At 37.9% G+C, this 20,973-nt stretch overlaps 1 protein-coding gene across 2 annotated transcripts in view; it reads left to right on the top strand.

Moving 5' to 3' along the window:
* Positions 1 to 20,973, top strand: part of ric1 (RIC1 homolog, RAB6A GEF complex partner 1) — a 154,564-nt gene that overhangs the window by 84,145 nt on the left and 49,446 nt on the right. For both annotated transcript variants that reach the window (XM_063049186.1, XM_063049185.1), the window contains exons 10-14: positions 384 to 432; positions 1,386 to 1,532; positions 14,195 to 14,398; positions 16,261 to 16,299; positions 16,397 to 16,507. In XM_063049186.1, coding sequence (XP_062905256.1) covers positions 384 to 432; positions 1,386 to 1,532; positions 14,195 to 14,398; positions 16,261 to 16,299; positions 16,397 to 16,507 — 550 coding nt within the window. The remainder of the gene's footprint in view (positions 1 to 383; positions 433 to 1,385; positions 1,533 to 14,194; positions 14,399 to 16,260; positions 16,300 to 16,396; positions 16,508 to 20,973) is intronic.

Raw genomic sequence — 20,973 nt, 5'->3', positions numbered from 1 at the left:
ACTTTGCATTTTGATTTTAACCTGGTTTCCAAAGCCATGTAATTCCTTATGCCATATATATGTTTCTGCTGTATGTATTCTGTCATATGTTAAATACAGTAGTGCCTACTGGCATGTTATTATACAGTTAGAAGCTTGTGTGAAAAATTTCTATGAAACTGGAAATGTACTCCAGAAGTACAGAAAAAAATTCAGAAATATCATTTTATGAGATATGATCCTCGAGGTGTAAAATTAGATAAAATCAGCATTTATCTGCTGAAATATATTGATTAGCTTAAAGACTATGAAATATGCATTAATGGTCAAGAATTACTAGAAGTTATTTTTGGAAGCTTGTACATTTATACAATTAATTATTTCTATAAATTACCTTTTTGAAGGCATTATTCTGATGGCACAAAGAAGGATCCCATTAAAATCAGCTCTATGGTGAGTAGAATTCAGAGGTAGCGAAAGTCTTGTTCATGGTGTTTGAAAGTTATACTGTCTTCTAGTGCATTGCATATTAAGTAGAGACACATTTAAGAAAACTGTTCAATGGAAAAAGATGGTGATCTTTTGAGAAAAGATTGTTTATAAACAAATTATTCTGTTTGTTCAAATTGCAACATAAGTCTTATTCAACAGTGAACTATCAGTAATGTATATACACTGGTGGCCACTTTGAAGTACCTCCTGAATCTAATGAAGTGGCCACTAAATGTATGCTCATGGTCTTCTACTGCTGTTGCCCATCTGCTTTAAGGTTCAACATGTTGTGCATTCAGAGATGCTCTTCTGTACACCACTGTTGGTAATGGGTGGTTATTTGAGTTACTGTCACCTTCCTGTCAGCATGAACAAGTCTGGCCATTCTCTTATAACCTCTCTCATTAACAAGGTGTTTTTGCTGACAGAACTGCTGCTCACTGACTGTTTTTTGCACCGTTCTTTGTAAATCCTAGAGACTCTTGTATGTGAAAATTTCAGAGGACTAGCAGTTTCTGAGATCCTGTCAAACCACCCCATCTGGCACCAACAATCACTCCATTGTTAAAGTCACCTGGATCTCATTTCTTTCCAATTCTGATGTATGGTCTGAACAACAACTGAACCTCTAGACCATAACTGCATGCTGTTATGCATTGAGCTGCTGCCACATGATTGGCTTAGATATTTGCATTAACGATAAGGTGAACCTAATAAAGTGGCTACTGAGTGTATATGGGGAGTGATTCATAGCTGTGTTTTTTTTTTGCATTGTATAACCTCATGCTTCTGAGATGAAGGGACATATTGTTCCCATTGATTGGAACAAAACTGAAGATTGTTGTTCTTGGAACATTTGGTGGTTTAAAATTTGATTTTCTTATTTGTATTTTAAAGTTATTTTGTGTTCACAGAGCTGGGGTGCAGAAGGCTACCACCTTTGGGCAATTTCCAGTGATAACACTCAACAAGTAAAAAGTGACCTGGAAAATAAAAGTGTGCAAGCAGAAATTCTTCAATTTCAATTCATCAAAAGCGCTCTAACGGTTAATCCCTGCATGGTAGGTTACAAGCTAAATTTTTTATTAATTACACACTAGAAAAATATCTTTGTTTTATCCATTATATTACTACCTTCTGAGCAGTGCATTTTGGTCACAAATATTTCTCATGATACTTAAATAAAATACAGGTTGAGTACCTCTTATCAGAAAATCCAAAATTTGAAAACCTCTGTAATCCAGAATTTTTCTGAGTGCTGACATGACATCACCCAAATGGAAAATTCCACAAGGTGCTGAGAAGGTTCCCAGTCAATGCACGGGTCTCTGCACACCACAGCCAATTCTGAGAAGTGATCTTACATGTGTAATGAACAAAAGTTAATGGAAAAATAGAAAAAAACTGCACAAGGCAAAAAATGAATATCGTGTATCAAAAGAGTGGATTCGTTAGCGTCGGAGTGAACATGTGCTGCTTAACTTTACCAGTATATTGATCATGAAACAAGCAAAGATCTATCTTGACAAACTAAAAATTAGAGGTGATTGTAAATATTCTGCAGTCTGGTTGCAGAAATTTAAGAAAAGGCATGGCATTAAACTTTTAAAGATTTGTGGTAGTAAAGCATCTGCTGATCATCTGTAGCAGAGAAATTTGTTGATGAGTTTGAAAGGTTCATCACTGATGAAAATCTATCATCAGAAAAGTCTACAGTGCTGATTGTTTTTACACCTTGCATAAAACCTAAAAAAAAAGTAAAATACAAATACATTTTACTGTAACCTTTTTATCAAAACAGGACATCATAGGTGGAGATTGAAAGCCTGCTGTTGTTTGTTGTTGTCCAACAACAGATTCAGGTATTCTCCTGATATTGCTGTGCTGCTTTTGTTATCCTGCACACATTATATTTTCATTATGTTAATGGTATATAATAATTTTTATTGTTAAGTACATATGTGTGATGAACAAGTGTAAAACAAAGACTACTTACCGGTAGCACATAAATTCAGTTGAAGTGATGGCAATCCCAATCTATTTTATTATATATTCCAAAAGCCAAAATCCAAAACACATCCTGCCCCAAGCATTTCAAATAAGGGGTACTCAACCTGTATTCAATGTCCTTTCTAAAATTTGAGTTACCATCTCCTTCACAAGTTACCGAAATATCTCTCAATTGTATATAATTAGTGACTAGCCGCACAAAGTACCCAGGACATCTTCAGGGAGTGGCGTCTCAGAAAGGCAGAAAGTTATTAAGGACCTCCAGTACCCAGGGCATGCCCTTTTCTCACTGTTAACCATCAGGTAGGAGGTACAGAAGCCTGAAGGCACACACTCAGCGATTCAGGAACAGCTTTTTCCCCTGTACCATCCGATTCCTAAATGGATATTGAATCTTTGGACACTACTTCACTTTTTAATATACAGTATTTCTGTTTTTGCACTTTTTAAAATCTGTTCAATATGCATATACTGTAATTGATTTACTTTTTTTTTAAACTTTATCTTATTATTTTTTTTCCTCTTTCTGCTAGATTATGTATTACATTGAACTGCTGCTGCTAAGTTAACAAATTTCACATCACATGCCGGTGATAATACACCTGATTCTGAAGTTTAAGGGAATGAAAAAGAAAAGAACGAAAATCTGTGATTGTGTAAATTCCTGAGAAGATTAAATTCCCAAGGGGTTTTAAATGAGACAAGGTTTAAGTCACTGAACGTTTGTGTATAAATTTGTTACATCTGTTTCTCAATTCTTAAGGAAGATCTGTTGTTTTGAGTGTAAAACTTCTGAATATGGTTAATTTTGCAAGCTGAAAGGAGATGTTAACAAAGTGCTCTTGGTAGAAGTCTGTGAGCAGACCACATCATACGCGGTATAAAGCAATTTGGTAAATGGAAAAATATCGAATAAATCACTATTGCCCATAACTGTTAGGTTCCAAGACTTTGGAACATCTACATGCAGAGGTGCTGTGGCAAGAGGAAAGTGTGCTGGCATCAATCAAAAATGGACCAGGATGCAGTGGAGGAAGCAGTGTTTTTAGAATACTAAAAAAAGAGAGTGGAAGATGTGTTTGATGGTCTCATCATGTAAGACAGTGTTTCCTAAGTCCCACTAAAGCACCTTCATACTTGCCAGCACCCTTCTTGGGCACAGTATACTTTCCGGCACCCCATAGTGTAAAAATGTGTCTACCATATGATAACATGAGAAAAATAATTCTGCTTCAAATTCTTTTGTCTTTAAACCTAGCCTACACAATACCTGTGCACTGACCAGGACCTTCAATATCAATGTGATCTTTAAGCTTGATGGTTTTTAGCCAGAGTTGAAATATCTGGTTCAAGTGACAGCAAAAGCCTCAAATCTCCACACGTAACAATGTCCAAGTGGTTTCTGTTTTTTTTTGTGAGTACATGGTTCACTGCACTGAAGCCTTTTTCAACAAGGTAGGATGGAATTACAATGAAGAGTAGCTTGGTTCTTCTCCAAAGACCAGGAAACTTTGTATGACTGTGTAGCCACATACCAACATTTTTTGAAGAGTTTTTGCTTCTTCATTCTGAATTTCACTGATTTCTTCTTGGAAGCTCTCTTCTGGTTCTTCCACTTGCAGAGAAATTGATTAACTACCCAGATTATCAAATCCTTGAATTGATTCTGAAAATCCTTCTTCAGTGACTACAGGTGTAAGCAGTACTCTTGCAAATCACGATCTGTGAAAGAGAGTGCCATACTTTCCATGCAGGGAAATTGTGAGAACATTCTTCTCCCATTGTTTTGCTTACATATTTCCAATTTTCCTATAAAAGTGGACACTGCACTTTTGCCTTGATTAAATTGAAATTCTCACCCTGCAGTTTCATATTTAGAATGTTCATTTTGTCTAGGTATGCCACATCTCCACGTAGAAGTTTAAGCTTGTTTCCCAAGTTCTTGTTGACTTTGAGTAAAAATTCAACAGTCAAAAAAATCAAAGAAACATTTTAAGCAGCAGCCTTTTGACAGCCAACACAGTTCAGTGTGAAGCAAGAATTCAAACTTTTTGTTATCTTGGCATAATTGGCAAAATTTTCTGCTATTTAATGGATGAGCTTTAATTTTGTTGATAGCAGATATTACAAGAGTCAGGCTTGAAAATTGCTGGCTGAGGTTTTTGGCTGCGAGATCTTGACAATAATTACACAATGGATTGCAAACAGACTTGGAATTTCTTTTTCCATAAATGCCACTAAACCATCATGGCAGCCTGTCATATGGTGCTCCATCTGTTGCACAGGAAATCATGTTCATAATCAGAATACTTTTATCCTCAATACACTTTTTAAGCTCGTCGTAGACTGATTCTCCATTGATATTTTTAACTTTTTTGAAAAGGAGAACCTCTTCATAAACTTTTCTATTTTTGTTATACCTTACATATGCTATTAGCAATACCTCATTGTCTCACATGGTTGACTAATCCAGTTGTTTCCCAAATTCTGTTTTTTGTAGCTCTGTGCGTAGTTGATACTCAATGTTTTCACTCATTTCGTCAATACAACGAGCTGTAGAGTTATTACTGAGAGGAATTGATTTTAAAATACTGGTATCCAATTTGAGAACAGTAGTGAGTACTTCTAATACAATAGGCATTATTAATCTTTCACCAATTGTATGAGATTTTCCACACTTTGCTATCATTTTTGTAAATGTTATAAGAAGCAATGAGACCACTATCGAGGCCATTTTTAGCTTTCTTGGCAAATGACTTGAGTGTGCAACGTTTTCTGCATTAATTACCCATAAAATCTGGTCTGATCTTCATCTAAGTCAAATAACAGACACAATCTGCCTAAACTAATAACATGCAAACAAATTGTACTTTTCCTGTCTTTACTGAACACATTGTTTAATCATTCACAGTCCAGGCTAGAAAAAGAATGTGAACCCTTGTATTTAATAACTGGTGGAACCTCCTTTAGCAGCAGTAATCTTTAGCTGCTGATCAGACTTGCACAATAGCAAGGAGGAATTTTAGACCATTCCTCCATACAAAACTGTTTCAGTTCATCAATATCTCTGGGATACCTTGCATGAATAGCTCTCCAAGTCATGCCACATTATCACTACTGCGAAGCCTCTTCCGGTGATGCCTACACCGAAGAAGTTTAGATCCTCTCTTCAACGGGAGTTCAGTGAAACCATCTCTCACTGCTCCCCATCTGTAATTTCTTCGGCTCTTCAACTTTTTGCCCTTACTCACTCTTCCTTCAGTTAGTCCTGACGAAGGGTCTCGGCCTGAAACGTCGACTGCACCTCTTCCTAGAGATGCTGCCTGGCCTGCTGCGTTCACCAGCAACTTTTATGTGTGTTGCTTGAATTTCCAGCATCTGCAGAATTCCTGTTGTCCACAGTATCTCAATTGGGTTAAGTTCTGGACTCTGACCTGGCCATTCCAAAACAATTTTCTTTTTCAACTATTCTGTTGCTTATTTACTCTGGTGTTTCAGATCATTGTCTTGTTGCATCATCCAACTTCCAGGTGAATGTCCTGATATAATTTTGAATTCATTGTTCCCTTAATGATTACAAGCTGTCCAGGCCCTGAAGCAGCAAGGCAGCCTCAAACTATGATAACTCCTTCCAACATGCTTCACAGTTGGGATGAGGTTGTGGTATTGGTGTGCAGAGCCCTATCCTCCAAATATAGTGGTATGCATTTCTGCCAAAAAGTTCAACTTTTGTCTTATCTGCCCAGACCATTGTCCCAGAAGGATTGTGGAACATCCAGGTGGTCTTCTGCAAACTTGAGATGTGCAGCAATGCTTTTTTTTTTGGAAAGCAGTGATTTCCTCTGTGGTGTCTTTCCATGAACACCATTCTTGTTCAGTGTTTTTCTTATAGTGGACTAATGAACAGAGACTCATGGCCTTCTGTACTCTCCTGTCAGATTCTCCCTTCTCCAGTCCTGTATCTCTATCACCAATCAACTTACCAGCTCTTTACTTCATCCTCTCCCCCCACCCCCCACCACCACCACACCCGGTTTCACCTACCTTGCTGGTCTTCTTCACCCACCCCCCAATTTCTTACTGGGCTCCTCATCTTCTTATTTTCCAGTCCTGATGAAGGGTTTCGGCCTGAAGCATCAACTAATCTCTTTTTCTGTAGATGCTGCCTGGCCTGCTGGGTTCATTAAGCATTTTGTGTGTGCATTGCATGAGCAAGTTCCAGAGTTTTCAGCTGGTCTTTTGCTTGTTACCCTTGGATTCTTTTTCTCCTTCAGCATTGCACATTGGTGTGATCTTTGCAGGATGTCCACTTTTAAGCAGAGTAACAACAGTAGTGAATTTCCTTCATTTGTAGACAATTTCTCTTATTGTGGACTAATGAACACTCAGGTCTATAGAAATGCTTTTGTAGCTTTTTCCTGCTTCAAGCATCTTTACAATTCTTCTAAGGTCCTCTGAAGGTTGTTTTGATCAAGGCATGGTGCACATAAACGGATCGATCTTGAGAAGAGCAGTGACCTGACTTTGTGTGTCTGTTTTATAGGGCAGAGCTCCTCTACAACCCACACCTCCAATCTCATCTCATTAATTGGAACACCTGACTCCAAATAGGTTTTGTAGGAGGCATTACTTCAGAGGTTCACATACTTTTTTTGAACCTAGACTGTGATTGTTTGAATGGTTTACTCAATATTGACAAGAAATAGTACAATTGTGTGTTATTAATTTAGGTAGATTGTATTTGTGTATTATTGTGACTTAGTTGAAGATCAGACCACATTTTATGAGTAATTAATGCAGAAAACCAGATAATTGCAAAGGATTCACAAACTTTTTCTTACAACTGTACCTATCCAAACTTATCTGAAACATTGAAATAGAGCTTGCATGCACCACTTGTGTTGGCAGCTCATTCCACACTCTTAAGACCCTTTGAGTGAAGAAGATTCCCCTCATGTTACCTTTAAACTCCTCACCTTTCATCCTTAGCCCATTACCTGGTTGTAGTCCCACTCAAACTCATAGGAAAAAGCCTGCTTGCATTTTCCCTATCTATACCCCTCATAATTTTGTATATCTCTATCAAATCTCCTCACAGTCTCTACGTTCTAAAGAATACTGTCCCAGCCTATTCAATCTTTCCTTATAAATCAGGTCCTCCAGACCTGGCAACATCCTTGTAAATTTTCTCTGTACTCTTTCAATCTTGATTACATCTTTCCTGTAGGTGGGTGACCAGAACTGCACACAATACTCCCAGTTAGGCCTCACCAACATTTTATACAACTTCAACATAATATCTCATCTCCTGTACTCAGTACTTCAATTTATGAAGGCCATTGTGCCAAAAGCTTTATTTACAACCCTATCTGCAGTGGTGTTAGAAAGTTTAAGAACCCCGTAGAAATTTCTCTTTTTCTGCTATGACCTAAAATGTTGTCACGTCTTCACGCAAGTCCTAAAACGAGATAAAGAGAACCCAATTAAATAAACGACACAGAAAGCATTATACTTGTACATTTATTGAGAAAATGTACTTGTTCAAAGTAAAAAGTATGTGAACCTCTGGGTTAATGCCTTCCACAAAAGCTATTTGGAGTCAGGTGTTCCAACCAATGAGATGAGATTGGAGGTGTGGGTTGTAGAGGTGCTCTGCCCTATATATAAAAAAAAAGAACCTGACTTAGTTACTGACAGAGCCTGCTCTTCTCAAGAAAGATCTGTTTATATGCACCATGCCTCAATTAAAACAACTTGCAGAGGACCTTAGAAGAAAAATTGTAGAGATGCATGAAGCTGGAAGAGGATACGAAAGCATTTCTAAAGACCCGAGTGTTTATCAGTCCAGAGTAAGAGAGATTGTCTACAAATGGAGGAAACTCAGTACTGTTGCTATCCTCCATAAGAGTGAGCATCCTACAAAGATCACACCAAGAGCACAACGTGCAATGTTGAAAGAGGTGAAAAAGAACCCAAGAATAACAGCAAAAGACCTGCATAAATCTCTAGAACTCGCTAAAGTTTCTGTTTATGTGTCCACTATAGGAAAAACACTAAACACAAATAATGTTCATGGAAGGACACCACAGAGGAAACCACTGCTCTCCAAAAGAAACATTGCTGCACATCTCAAGTTTGCAAAAGACCACCTGGGTGTTCTACAATGCTTCTGGGACAATATTCTGTGGGCAGATGAGACAAAAGTTGAACATTTTGGAGGGGAAAGGGCACTGTACACAAACACCAAAGCCCCATCCTAACTGTGAAGCATGATGGAATGAGCATCCTGATTTAGTGCTGCTTTGCTGCCTCTGGGCTTGGACTGCTTGCAATCGTTGAAGGGAGCAATGAATTCAAAGTTGTATCAAGACATTTTACAGGAGAATGTTAGAGTAGCAGTCAGTCACCTAAAGCTTAATAGAAGTTAAACAATGCAACAAGACAATGATCTGAATGACAAGAGTAAATCAATAACAGAATGGTTTAAAAAGAAGAATATTTGTTTCGGAATGGCCAAGTCAGAAGTCCTGACCTTAATCCTGTAGAAATGTTGTGGAAGGACCTGAAGCAAGCAGTTCATGCAAGAAAGCCCACCAACATCCCAGAGTTGAAGCAGTTTTGTAAGGAGGGCTGGTCTAAAATTCCTCCAAGCCGATGTGCAGGACTGATCAACAGTTACCACAAACGTTTGGTTGAAGTTATTGCTGCACAAGGGAGACACACCAGTTACTGAAAACAAAGGTTCTGATACTTTTTCCAACAAATGTAATATTCAGTCATTTTTCTCAATAAATGAACAAGTATGATGTTTTTGTGTTATTTATTTAATTGGGCTCTCTATTTAGTTTTAGGACTTACTAGATCTAATCACGTTTTAGGTCATATTTATGCAGAAATGGAGAAAATTCTACAGGCTTCACAAACTTCCTAGCACCACTGTACCAGTGACACCACTTGCAATGCATTATGGACCTGTATTCCCAGATCCCTTTGCACTTGTCTGCATTAAATTCCATCTGTGTTTTTTTCCCCAGCCCATTTTTCCAGCGGATGCCTATCTCTCTGCAAACGATGATGGCTGCCTTTACTGTCCACTTCACCCAATCTTGGTGTCATCTGCAAATCTGCTGATCCAGTTAACCACATTATCCAGAGAGAGATGACAAACAACAAAGGACCCAACACCTATCCCTGTAGCACACCACTGGTCATAGGCCTCCAGTCGGAGAGGCAAGCCTCTCCAACCACTCTCTGACTTCTCCCACAAAGCTAATGTCTAATCCAATTTTATACCTCATCCTGAATACCAAGTGACTGAACTTTCTTGAGCAGCCTCCTTTGTGGAACCTTGCCAAATGCCTTGCTAAAGTACCAAACACCTGTTCCTCTGTAATCTGTGCAGGGTCCATGAAGTTGATGCTGCTTTGCCTCACTTCTATAGACTCTGCCTGATTCCTGAGTAAATACAGATGCAAAGAATTCTTTTAAGATCTCCTCCAAGTGTTTTGGCTCCACACATGGATTAGCATTCTGGTCTTCCAGAGGACCAAGTTCTGTCTCTTGCGATTCTTTTGCTCTTAATATATTCGTAGAATCCCTTAGGATTCTTTTTCACCTTGTCCGCAAGAGCAACTTCGTGCCTTCTTTTAGCTTTCCTGATTTATTTAAGTGTTCTCGTGCATTTTTTGTACTCCATAAGCACCTCATTTATTCTTTCTTGCCCGTATTTGCCATGCATCTCCTTATTTTTTTCTCTTAACCAGTGCCTTAATATCTCTTGAAGTCAAAGGTTTCCTGCAGTTGTTATCTTTACCTTTTTTGACAGGCACTTGCAAACTTTGTACTCTCAAAATTTCATTTTTGAAGGTCTCCCACTTACAAAGTTTACCTTTTCCAGAAAACAGCCTGTCCTAATCCACGCTTCCCAGATCATTTCTGATGCCATCAAAATTGGCCTTAATCCAATTTAGAATCTCAACCCACAGACCAGACCTAGCTTCTTGTATGTTTACTTTGAAACTAATGGCATTGTGGTCATTGGATGCAAAGTATTCCCTTATACAAACTTCTGTCACCTGCCCTGTCTCATTCCCTAATAGCAGCATCGCTTGCTGTCTCATTGGGACTACTACGTATTAATGAAGGAAACTTTTCTGAACCCATTTGCCAAACTTTATCCCATCTAGTGCTTTTATATCACGGGATTCCCAGTCAAATATCACTGGCGTATGTCATGAAATTTGTTGTTACATGGCAGCAGTACGATGCAATACATGATAAAACTGTAACTGACAGTAAGAAGTGTATATAAATATGTAAAAGGTTAAATTAAATAAATAGTGCCAAAAAAAGTAGCGAGGTAGTGTCCATTCAGAAATCTGATGGCAGAGGTGAAGCTATTTCGAACTCACTGTGTACCTTCAGGCTCCTGTACTTTCTCCCTGGTGGTAGCAATGAGAAGAGGGCATGTCCCAGGTGATGGGGGGCTCTTAATGATCAATGTTGCCTTTTTTTTGAGGCATTACTCCTTGATGTCCTGGATGCTAGTGCCCATGATGGAGCTGGCTGAGTTTACAACTTTCTGAAGCTTTATTTCGACCCTATGCAATGCACCCCCCCCCCAATTACTAGACAGTGATCCATTCAGTTAGAATGCCATCCATGGTACATCTATAGAAATTTGAGGGTATCTTTGGTGACATATCAAATCTCCTCAGACTCCAAATGAAATATTATCGCTGTCAGGCCTTCTTTGTAACTATGTTGATATATTGGGCCCAGTGATGGTGACACTCAGGAACTTGAAATTGCTCATGTTTTCCGTTTCTGATCCTTCGATGAAACCTAGTGTCTGTTCCTTCATCTTCCCCTTTCTGAAGTCCACAGTCAATTCTTTGGTCTTACTGATACTGAGTGCAAGGTTGTTGTTGCGACACCACTCACGCAGCTGATCTGTCTTGCTCCTGTAACCTTCTCATTACCATCTGAAATTCTGCCAACAATAGTTTTGTCGTCAGCAAATTTATAAATGGCATTTGAGTTGCGCCTAGTCACACAGTCATGGGTGTAGAGAAGAGTAGAGCAGAGTGGAGCAGAGCAGTGGACTAAGTACATATCCTTGAGGTGGAGACATTATTTCCTATCAGCACAGACTGTGGTCTTCTGGTAAGGAAGTGAAGGATCCAGTTGCAGAGGGACTTTTCTTTTTCTTACCTCAAATTGTAAGTTTCTGATCAAACTGACTTGTGCCATTTACAAATTTATTTCATGGCATTTGTTCTATTTCACAAAATTCACATAGTTGGAGATAAATGTATTCTGTTCAAATCTAAATTTAGTTCTGTAGAAAGAATCAATTAATTGTTTTTAGGAAGTCCTATGGCTCAATACTGACCCCTGAGCTACAAGAAAGTTCTGATAATCTGATAACTATTTGGAAATCCCAGTGTATTCGGTGTCTGTCTCACACAGTTCCTGTGCCATCCTCAAATTCACCAGGACCACTGTTTAAATGGGGCCAGTCTTTGTTCAGACAGCTGTACCTTTTGAACCCATCCATGTGAAGTAACTCGTTAAATATCGCAGAATAACACCGCCCCGTTGTTGATGGTTGGGATTTTCTTCAGCTGCAGGACACTATTAATCAGGCATAAAAATGAGCAGAACAATGTAATATTGAATTTAGCCATTGTAAATGCAAGATGGTATACTTTGTGCAGATTGATAAGGATAAAGTGTACAAAATAGCAGAACCCTTGCGAGCATTAAAGAATATTTCTGGGGTACAAGTCTAAGGATTCCTGATACATGGGTACAAATAAGATGGTGGAGGAGGCATATAGGATACTTGCTTTGATATGCCAGGCCAAAGATTTTTGGTCTGAGAGATTTTTGAGCAAGAGAAACATTGGTACGGTTATAACTGGAGTTCTATCCCAAAAGTATAGAAAGGACATTGTTGTTTTTGAGAGGGTACAAAGAGATTCACCAGAAATGGGATGGTATGTTTCAGGTATGAAGAGGCTGAATAACTTGAGTTTATTTTCCGTGCAACAGAGGAAACTAATGGTGACTGAATAGAGAAACACAATATGTTTAGGAACAAGGAAAGTGAAGTTAGTAGTAACTTTATTCCTTAGCAGAGTTGTCTAAATGTTGAGGGCATATGTTTATTTTATGTTGTAAGAGGTTTTTAGGTGATCTGATGAAGAATTGCCAGAGAAGGTGGTGGAGATACAGATTTTTATAACATTTAACAATTATCTAGACAAGCACTTGAATCACCAAAGAACAAGTTATGGATCAAGTGCTAATAAATGGGTTTATTATAAGTTGGCGGTTAGCAGAAATGTGGGATACTGAATAGCCTGTTTCTGTGCTGTATAATTTTATGTAAAATACTACATGCAGTGATTATTGTGTTATCCTTTTACAGCCTTAATCCATAACTGACCTCTATATATGGTATATATTTATCTCCACCCACCTTGACTTTCACTCTCTTTCTCTGTACAAATGGTCAACTCTACAAAGTTACCTTTGCAAGCTATTATTTGCCTTCAAATATTTCTCACATTTTATCTCTGTACATGCCATCAATTCTGCCTGAAGTTCCTTGCGAGTGGCCAGACTTTGACCCTTGTTATTTTATAGTCCAAAATTGACCTTCCCAGTCGATTGTACTATCTTCACATTGTTTTCCTGATTATAAGAACATGAGCTATATAGTGTAGGTATGTTTGATATCTGTATAGTTCATCTGTATGTTTGATATCTGTATATCTATAACAACAATCTATATTATATCTATAATATATCTATATTACAATAAAGTTGAATCTAATATCCATAACCTAGAAGTTTTGGTGGAAAATGTTTCAGCTTATTAGCATTCCAAAATGTAGCCTTGTGTTATTTACTATTTTTAAAAGGTTTTGAGGGTGGAACCAGACAAGGCATAGAATCCAGAAGAGAAACTTATGTTTGCATAATCAAATGCTTAAAGTTTCCTTTTTCAACTTACAGTATGTTTGAACAGTTCAATGCTGATGGTAGGTTCTACATACTAACTTAGAAACAAAATTTCTATCAATTTTGTTTCACCATGAGTTAAAACGTTCTTGCTGAAGGCACCTGAAATGTATGCAAGTTTGGCCTATGTCAAAATATCTGTACTTCCCTTGGATCAAGAATTTTCTGGATTTATTACTGGGAATATTATTTTAGGGAAGATATTAAGATTGGCCTGCTTTCAGAAAAAAATTATGTAGAGCTCATTTGAAATGTATAGTGGGAAGCTTGTGTAAATGCTGCAATATTGTTTCCACCAGCTAGAGAGCCCTAAATAAGATGAGAGTCTCAGGCTAAGATGTCAGCTATTTAGGACTGAATTGAGAATTTCTTACTACAGAGGGTTGTAAATTTTCTGAATTTTTTACCTTTGGGTCGGGCATTCAGGGTAGAGTTGGATAGAACTTTGAACACTAACAGGGTCTGATGATCAGAGAGTAAATTTATCAAGGATGTTAGATGATATTGAGTAGTAGAATAAGCTTGATCTTTAGTTTGGTTTGTGTTTCTTAACTCGTGATTAATAACAAATTTATCTTGAATTTTTCACTTTGGCACCCCCTTATTTTGTCTGTCTTTGGGGGAAAAGCTTTCTGAATAGGAAATTCAAATATTTAACAATTGTTATCTATTTTTCCCCCAGAATAACCAGGAACAAGTACTTCTGCAAGGGGAGGATCGTCTTTATTTGAATTGTGGTGATGCATTGCAGAATCAGAATTCAAGTACCGCATCAGCAAATTCAGGGCACCAGCCAGTCAGGGAAAAGAATCCTCTTTCAGATGACATTCTAATTCCTCAGGATTTAAGCACTTTATTAGGACACAGGCATTGGCATATTGTACAGGTAATGATTTCTGAATTCACATAGTCATAGTCATAGTCATACTTTATTGATCCCGGGGGAAATTGGTTTTCATTACAGTTGCACCATAAATAATAAATAGTAATAGAACCATAAATAGTTGAACAGTAATATGTAAATTATGCCAGTAAATTATGAAATAAGTCCAGGACCAGCCTATCGGCTCAGAGTGTCTGACCCTCCAAGGGAGGAGTTGTAAAGTTTGATGGCCACAGGCAGGAATGACTTCCTATGACGCTCTGTGCTGCATCTCGGTGGAATGAGTCTCTGGCTGAATGTACTCCTGTGCCCACCCAGTACATTATGTAGTGGATGGGAGACATTGACCAAGATGGCATGCAACTTAGACAGCATCCTCTTTTCAGACACCACCGTGAGAGAGTCCAGTTCCATTCCCACAACATCACTGGCCTTACGAATGAGTTTGTTGATTCTGTTGGTGTCTGCTACCCTCAGCCTGCTGCCCCAGCAGACAACAGCAAACATGATAGCACTGGCCACCACAGACTCGTAGAACATGCTCAGCATCGTCCGGCAGATGTTAAAAGACCTCAGTTTCCTCAGGAAATAGAGACGGCTCTGACCCTTCTTATAAACAGCCTCAGTGTTCTTAGACCTTCACACACCTTTGTTAAACTTGATAGTCATTGCAAGATCTGTTATTCATGAGAAACATACTATAGTGTATTCCACAACATGGTACCATTTAATTTCAGTCAATATTTTGACAAAACAACAGGGAATTTTTCAGTGCCTGAAATTCAGCATTTTGGCTCCCTTGAATTGATAAACATTTTTCAGTTAGTCCTCTTTTATTGTCATTTAGAAATGCCTACATGCATTAAGGAATGATACATGTTTCTCCGGAGTGATATCACAGAAAACAGGACAAACCAAAGACTAACACTAACAATTAATATGCAAGAGATAAACTTTTGATATCCCAATCTACCTTGTCACAATTTACTTTGTCTACCTGCACTGCATTCCTCTGTAACACCATATTCTGCATTCTGTTTTCCTTTGACTATCGTTGTGTACTTCTGTATGGAATATTCTCTCTGGATGACAAGCAAACAAAAGCTACTCACTGTTTCTTTACATGTGAGTATTGTGGAAAATCAGGTTCGCAGGTTCGGTAAGTGGGTTCAGAAGACACTCACTGTGGATAAGTAAGTTAACAATTGATTTACAGTTCAAAACAGACACTAGACATACCACACAGTGGCAAATTATCTGAAGTGTGCATCTGACCCACTTTACTGCAGCACACTCCCACTATCTACTCTTTTCATGGCATCCTCGTCTATCTGGTGGTTCATGGCAACACGGTAGTTAAAAGAGATCGCGTGATTACTGTATGCTAGATTTAAGCTACCAGTGCCATGACATCATCAGTTAAATGGAAGCTAGTGGGAGGGGCTGCAATGGGCCAATCCTTACCTCCCGTGGGGGAGTGGCGTTCAATGAACAGGTAAGCTAAAACACATCTTACTGCAACAGGGACAATAATAAACTAATTGTAATTACAGCACAAATTAAAAGTTACTCCATTGCAGTCCTGAATTAACCACCTGGATATTACTTTCAAGCCCATTAAATGGTCTTGACATTTCACATTGACCTGAATCATGACATCTTGGATACTATTCAGCTTAGTATGTTGCAGAGGTTTTCACTTGTCTGAGCTGTATGAGAGAAATTCGTATCCTTTTAGTGTCTTAAACAGGGAAATAACCTGTTGATTGCTGGGGGAACGATTCATTGGAACAGTACTAAGTACAGTTATTTCTATATTGGATTTTCAACATTTAGATTTGTGTAATTTTTTTCTCTCTTTGTAGATCCACAGTACCTATCTAGAGAGTAATTGGCCTATAAAGGTGAGGATTTTTTTTCCTGTTAACTGAATTATGAAATCAAGAAACCTCATTAATTAGAATTTAATTTTAGTCTTCATTCCATTCACTATTTCTTCAGTTCACAGCAATAGATCGTCTGGGTCAGTGTGTTGCTGTGGCAGGCAAATATGGAATTGCACACTACGCTTTGTTTACAAGAAAATGGAAACTTTTTGGAAATATTACACAGGTAAGCTGTCTTTAGAATTACTATTCTATCTTATTTTTGAGGTTTTTTTTGTATTTTCCTGCTAATCATTCTACTGAGCCCATCCCAAAAACATTGAGTTAAGATGTGCTTCCATGGATATCCTTGGGTATTTCACTGAAGTACAATTCCTTCACAAAGTAGGTCACAGTGACTCTAGATTTAACTTATCCATGCCACTCCCGTCCGTGCCATTTTCTTTATAACTTTCTATGTTACTTCAGTGATGCTTGGCTTAACATCATGGACTAGCCATTTATCTTTCTTTCATGTGGATACATTTAACATCTTATGGCTTAATATCAAACTAACAATTTCTGGTAATGCCTACCTTCTCCACAATCTCATCCCCTCCTCCACCCACCATCCATAGATATGGCTGCACTTTTCAATTTTAGCTTGTTTTAGTTCACTGTCTCTGACTGCTGTTCTTTAAAGTAATTCTTACTGTTAGCAAAATTAATCCGAACTATCTGGATCAAATAAATGTACACGGACTCCGAGAAGACTCCACATTATTTATGAGATATATCATGGGGTGTCCGTCTCACAATCAGGTCATCCTGGACTCCAAATAAGCAGTGGAAAGTTACTTCTTTTATACAACACAGAAACCAAGATGTTTGTAATTTTAGTCTTAACCATGCAAAAAAAAGGAGCAAATAGTAGCACAAGGTATTTTTAATCACAGAACAGACAGTAACTAAGTCATATCAATGTATGTTCCACTTTTCTGCACTCAGTGCTGCATCATGATTTTGAAACACTGTCAGCTGTAAGTCTAAGCTTAAGACATTAGGTAACAAAAGTTCAGAAGGTTAGAAAATTCAAATAGAAAAATGCATTTTAGCTACTTAGTTCACCCTTTTGCTGACCCTTCGAGTCACTAGTCAGACTGATTTTGTGGCTGACTATGTGCAAAATTTTAGCACCACCAAAAGAATGGAGAAGTTTCATGTTTTCGTGCCTTTAATGGTCACAATGGAAAAATACTAACAACTCTGGTGTCATCAGACAAATAATCCTTTATTCTGAGAATTACGGCATTATAAACGGGGATTAAGCATAACATCATCTTTGACTTCTGGTTGCAGCATTAATCATCAATAGATATGGGAGACTTGTGCTTGGGCAACTACTTAATCTTCAAATGGCAGTCCCTCAGTAAGATCATCGAGGTCATGCCTTCTTTCTATTACTACTATTGGGGAAGAAGTAGACTCACACTCAACATTTTGGAATACAGGTGTCTCCCGCTTTACGAACGTTCACTTTACGCCACTTTGCTTTTATGAAAGAGTTTTTGCTAACCGAAAGAGGATTTTCGCTTTTACGAAAAAAGCCGCCTGCTTTAAACTTGTGTTTACCCTGAGAAAGACTACCATGACCGTGAAGCCTTGTGCAGGCAGGTGTGTGCGCATGCGTGTACATGCTGATTTTTTTCTACAAATCGGTTTTGGCTAAATCTTCCCGATTCTGTTAAGTGAAACTACACTATACATACATCAAGTTGCTGGTGAACGCAGCAGGCCAAGCAGCATCTATAGGAAGAGGCGCAGTCGACGTTTCAGGCCGAGACCCTTATGTTAGTGTTATTTTAGTTTTTATGTGCTATTTGGTATGATTTGGTAGGTTATTTTTTGGGTCTGGGAATGCTCAAAAATTTTTCCCATATAAATTAATGGTAATTGCTTCTTCACTTTATGCCATTTCGGCTTACGAACCGTGTCATAGGAACGCTCTACCTTCGGATAGCAGGGAAAACCTGTAGCTTCTTGCCCTCTGCCATCAGATTTCTCAATGGTCCATGGACACTCCCATCACATATTCCTCTTGAGCATTATTTATTTATTTCAGCTGCGTCATTTTTATGTTTTGAACTGTATTGGTACTGCAAAAATAATAAATTTCATGACATCAGTGACAATAAATATGATTCTGATTACAGATTTTCAGTCTTTTCAGTTCTGATTTTCATGTCCAGTGCTAATGTGATCACATGCCGTCAATTTAACACAACTTAAATGTACAGTGTGGTTTATTACACTTTATGAGTCATTGCATGCGGTATGACAACTTTACACAGTTACTGCCTTTTCAGAACAGATCGGAAGCACATTTATTATCACTGATTTAAATATTGTGAAACTTGTTTTGCGGCAGCAGGAGAGTGCAAAGATAAGTATTTATTATAAATTACAAAAATAGTGCCATAAAAAGGAATATGTTTATGGATTTCATATGTTACATCATTATACCCGTATTTTTAGTAGAGACACAATATTGAGACAATTGGTATTGGGCCAAGAACAAGAGCCCACCAAAATATTCACAAGCTACCTAAGTTTGATGAAGAAAATAATGGCACTAAAGACAGATTTCCAGGAAAAACTGGTACTTATTTGGGAATTTTAAAGGGTGTTGATGATGCATTGCAAATGATGTAACTATAATTTTCCAAAATTGTCTTGAATTGTAAAGGGTTTAGTTAGATTGAAAAAATGTGTACATTATCTTTTTAAGAGGATAAGAAAAATCAGACAATTATATTCAGTTACAAGAAAAAGTTTATGAACCCTTTACAATTACCTGGTTTTCTGCATTAATTAATCATAAAATGTGGTCTGATCTTCAACCAAGTCACAGTAATAAACAAACACGATCTGCTAAGCTAATAACACACAAACAATTGTACTTTTCATGTCTTTATGTAACACATTGTTTAATCATTCACAGTCCAGACTGGAAAAAGTATGTGAACCTTTGTATTTAATAACTGGTAGTGCTTCCTTTTAGCAACAATAACCTCCACCAAACACTTCCTGTAGCTGCTGATCAGACTTGCACAATGACAAGGAGGAATGTTAAAGCATTCCTTCATACAAATCTGTTTTCAGTTCATCAATATTCTGTGATACCTTGCATGAACAGCCCTCTTCAGGTCTGGACTCTGACTTGGCCTTTCCAAAACACAAATTTTCTTTTTAAACTATTCTATTGCTAATTTGTGTTTCGGATCATTGTCTTCTTGCATCATCCAACTTCTATTAAGCTTCAGGTGATGGACCACTACCCTGTCAATCTCCTATAAAATGTATTGATACAATTTTGAATTCATTGTTCACTCAATGATTGCGAGCTGTCTAGGCCCTGAGGCAGCAAAACAGCTCCAAACCACTGTGCTCCTTCCACCATGCTTCACAGTTGGGATGATGTTTTGGTGTTGGTGTGCAGTGTTCTTTTTCCTTCAAACATAGCAGTGTGCATTTCTGCCAAAAAAATTCAAATTTTTATCTCATCTGTCTACAGAACGTTGTCCTAGAAGCGTTGTGGAGTGTCTAGGTGGTCTTTTGCCAACTTAAGATGTGCAGCAATGTTTTTTTTTTGGAGAGCAGTGGTTTCCTCCGTGGTGTACTTCCATGAACACCATTCTTGTTCAGTATTTTTCTTGTAGAGGACACATGAACAGAGACTTTAGCAAGTTCTAGAACTTTCTGCAGGTGTTTTGCTGTTACCTTTGGGTTCTTTTTCACTTCCTTCAGCATTGCATGTTGTGCTGTTGGTGTGATCTTTGCAGGATGCCTATTCCTAGGGAGAATAGCAACAATACTGAGTTTCCTCTCATTTGTAGACAATTTCTCTTACTGTGGACTGATGAGCACTCAGGTCTGTAAAAATGCTTTTGTAGGCTTCTCTAGCTTTATGCATCTCCACAGATCTTCTCAGGTCCTCTGTAGGTTGTTTTGATCGAGGCATGGTGTACATAAACAGATCGTGATAAGAGTGGCTCTGTCAGTAACCTGACTTTGTGTGTCTTTTTTGATAGGGCAGGCACCTCTACAACCCACACCTCCCATCTCATCTCATTGATTGACTCCAAATAGCTTTTGCAGAAGGCATTATCCCAGAGGTTCACATCCTTTTTTGAACCTAGACTGTGATTATTTAAATAGTGTACTCAGTATTGATGTGGTGTACAATTGTTTGTGTTATTAGTTTAGGCAGGTTGTGTCTGTATTACTGTGACTTAGATGAAGATCAGACCATATTTTGTGAGTAATGCAGAAAACCAGATAATTGCAAAGGGTTCACAAACTTTTTCTTGCAACTGTACTTGATATCAAAATAAATGTTGGAATTTTATTCTGATCTATTTAAGAATTATAAAACTGGAATTTTTCAGTCCGTGAGAGAAATTCAACTTAGATTTTTAAAGTAAGTTATTTAACATTTTTGAAGAGTCAATTATTATAGCAGACTGGGAAATATATTTGGATTTTATTTATATTGATTTGCCCAAAAAAATTAATAAAATATCTCATGAAAGGTTAAAGTTAAGGCTTGTGGACAGAAGGAAGATTATTATCTTATCTGGGATACTGGTAGAGTGGCAGAGGACATAACCTTTTGAAAATTTGGCAAGATCGCAGGTTGGCAGGATGTGATAG

Source organism: Mobula hypostoma, chromosome 5 (genome assembly GCF_963921235.1).
Source record: "Mobula hypostoma chromosome 5, sMobHyp1.1, whole genome shotgun sequence".
NCBI classification, from domain to species: domain Eukaryota; kingdom Metazoa; phylum Chordata; class Chondrichthyes; order Myliobatiformes; family Myliobatidae; genus Mobula; species Mobula hypostoma.
Note: the sequence above shows the minus strand (reverse complement) of the source record. Positions and strands in the feature narration are given on the sequence as shown.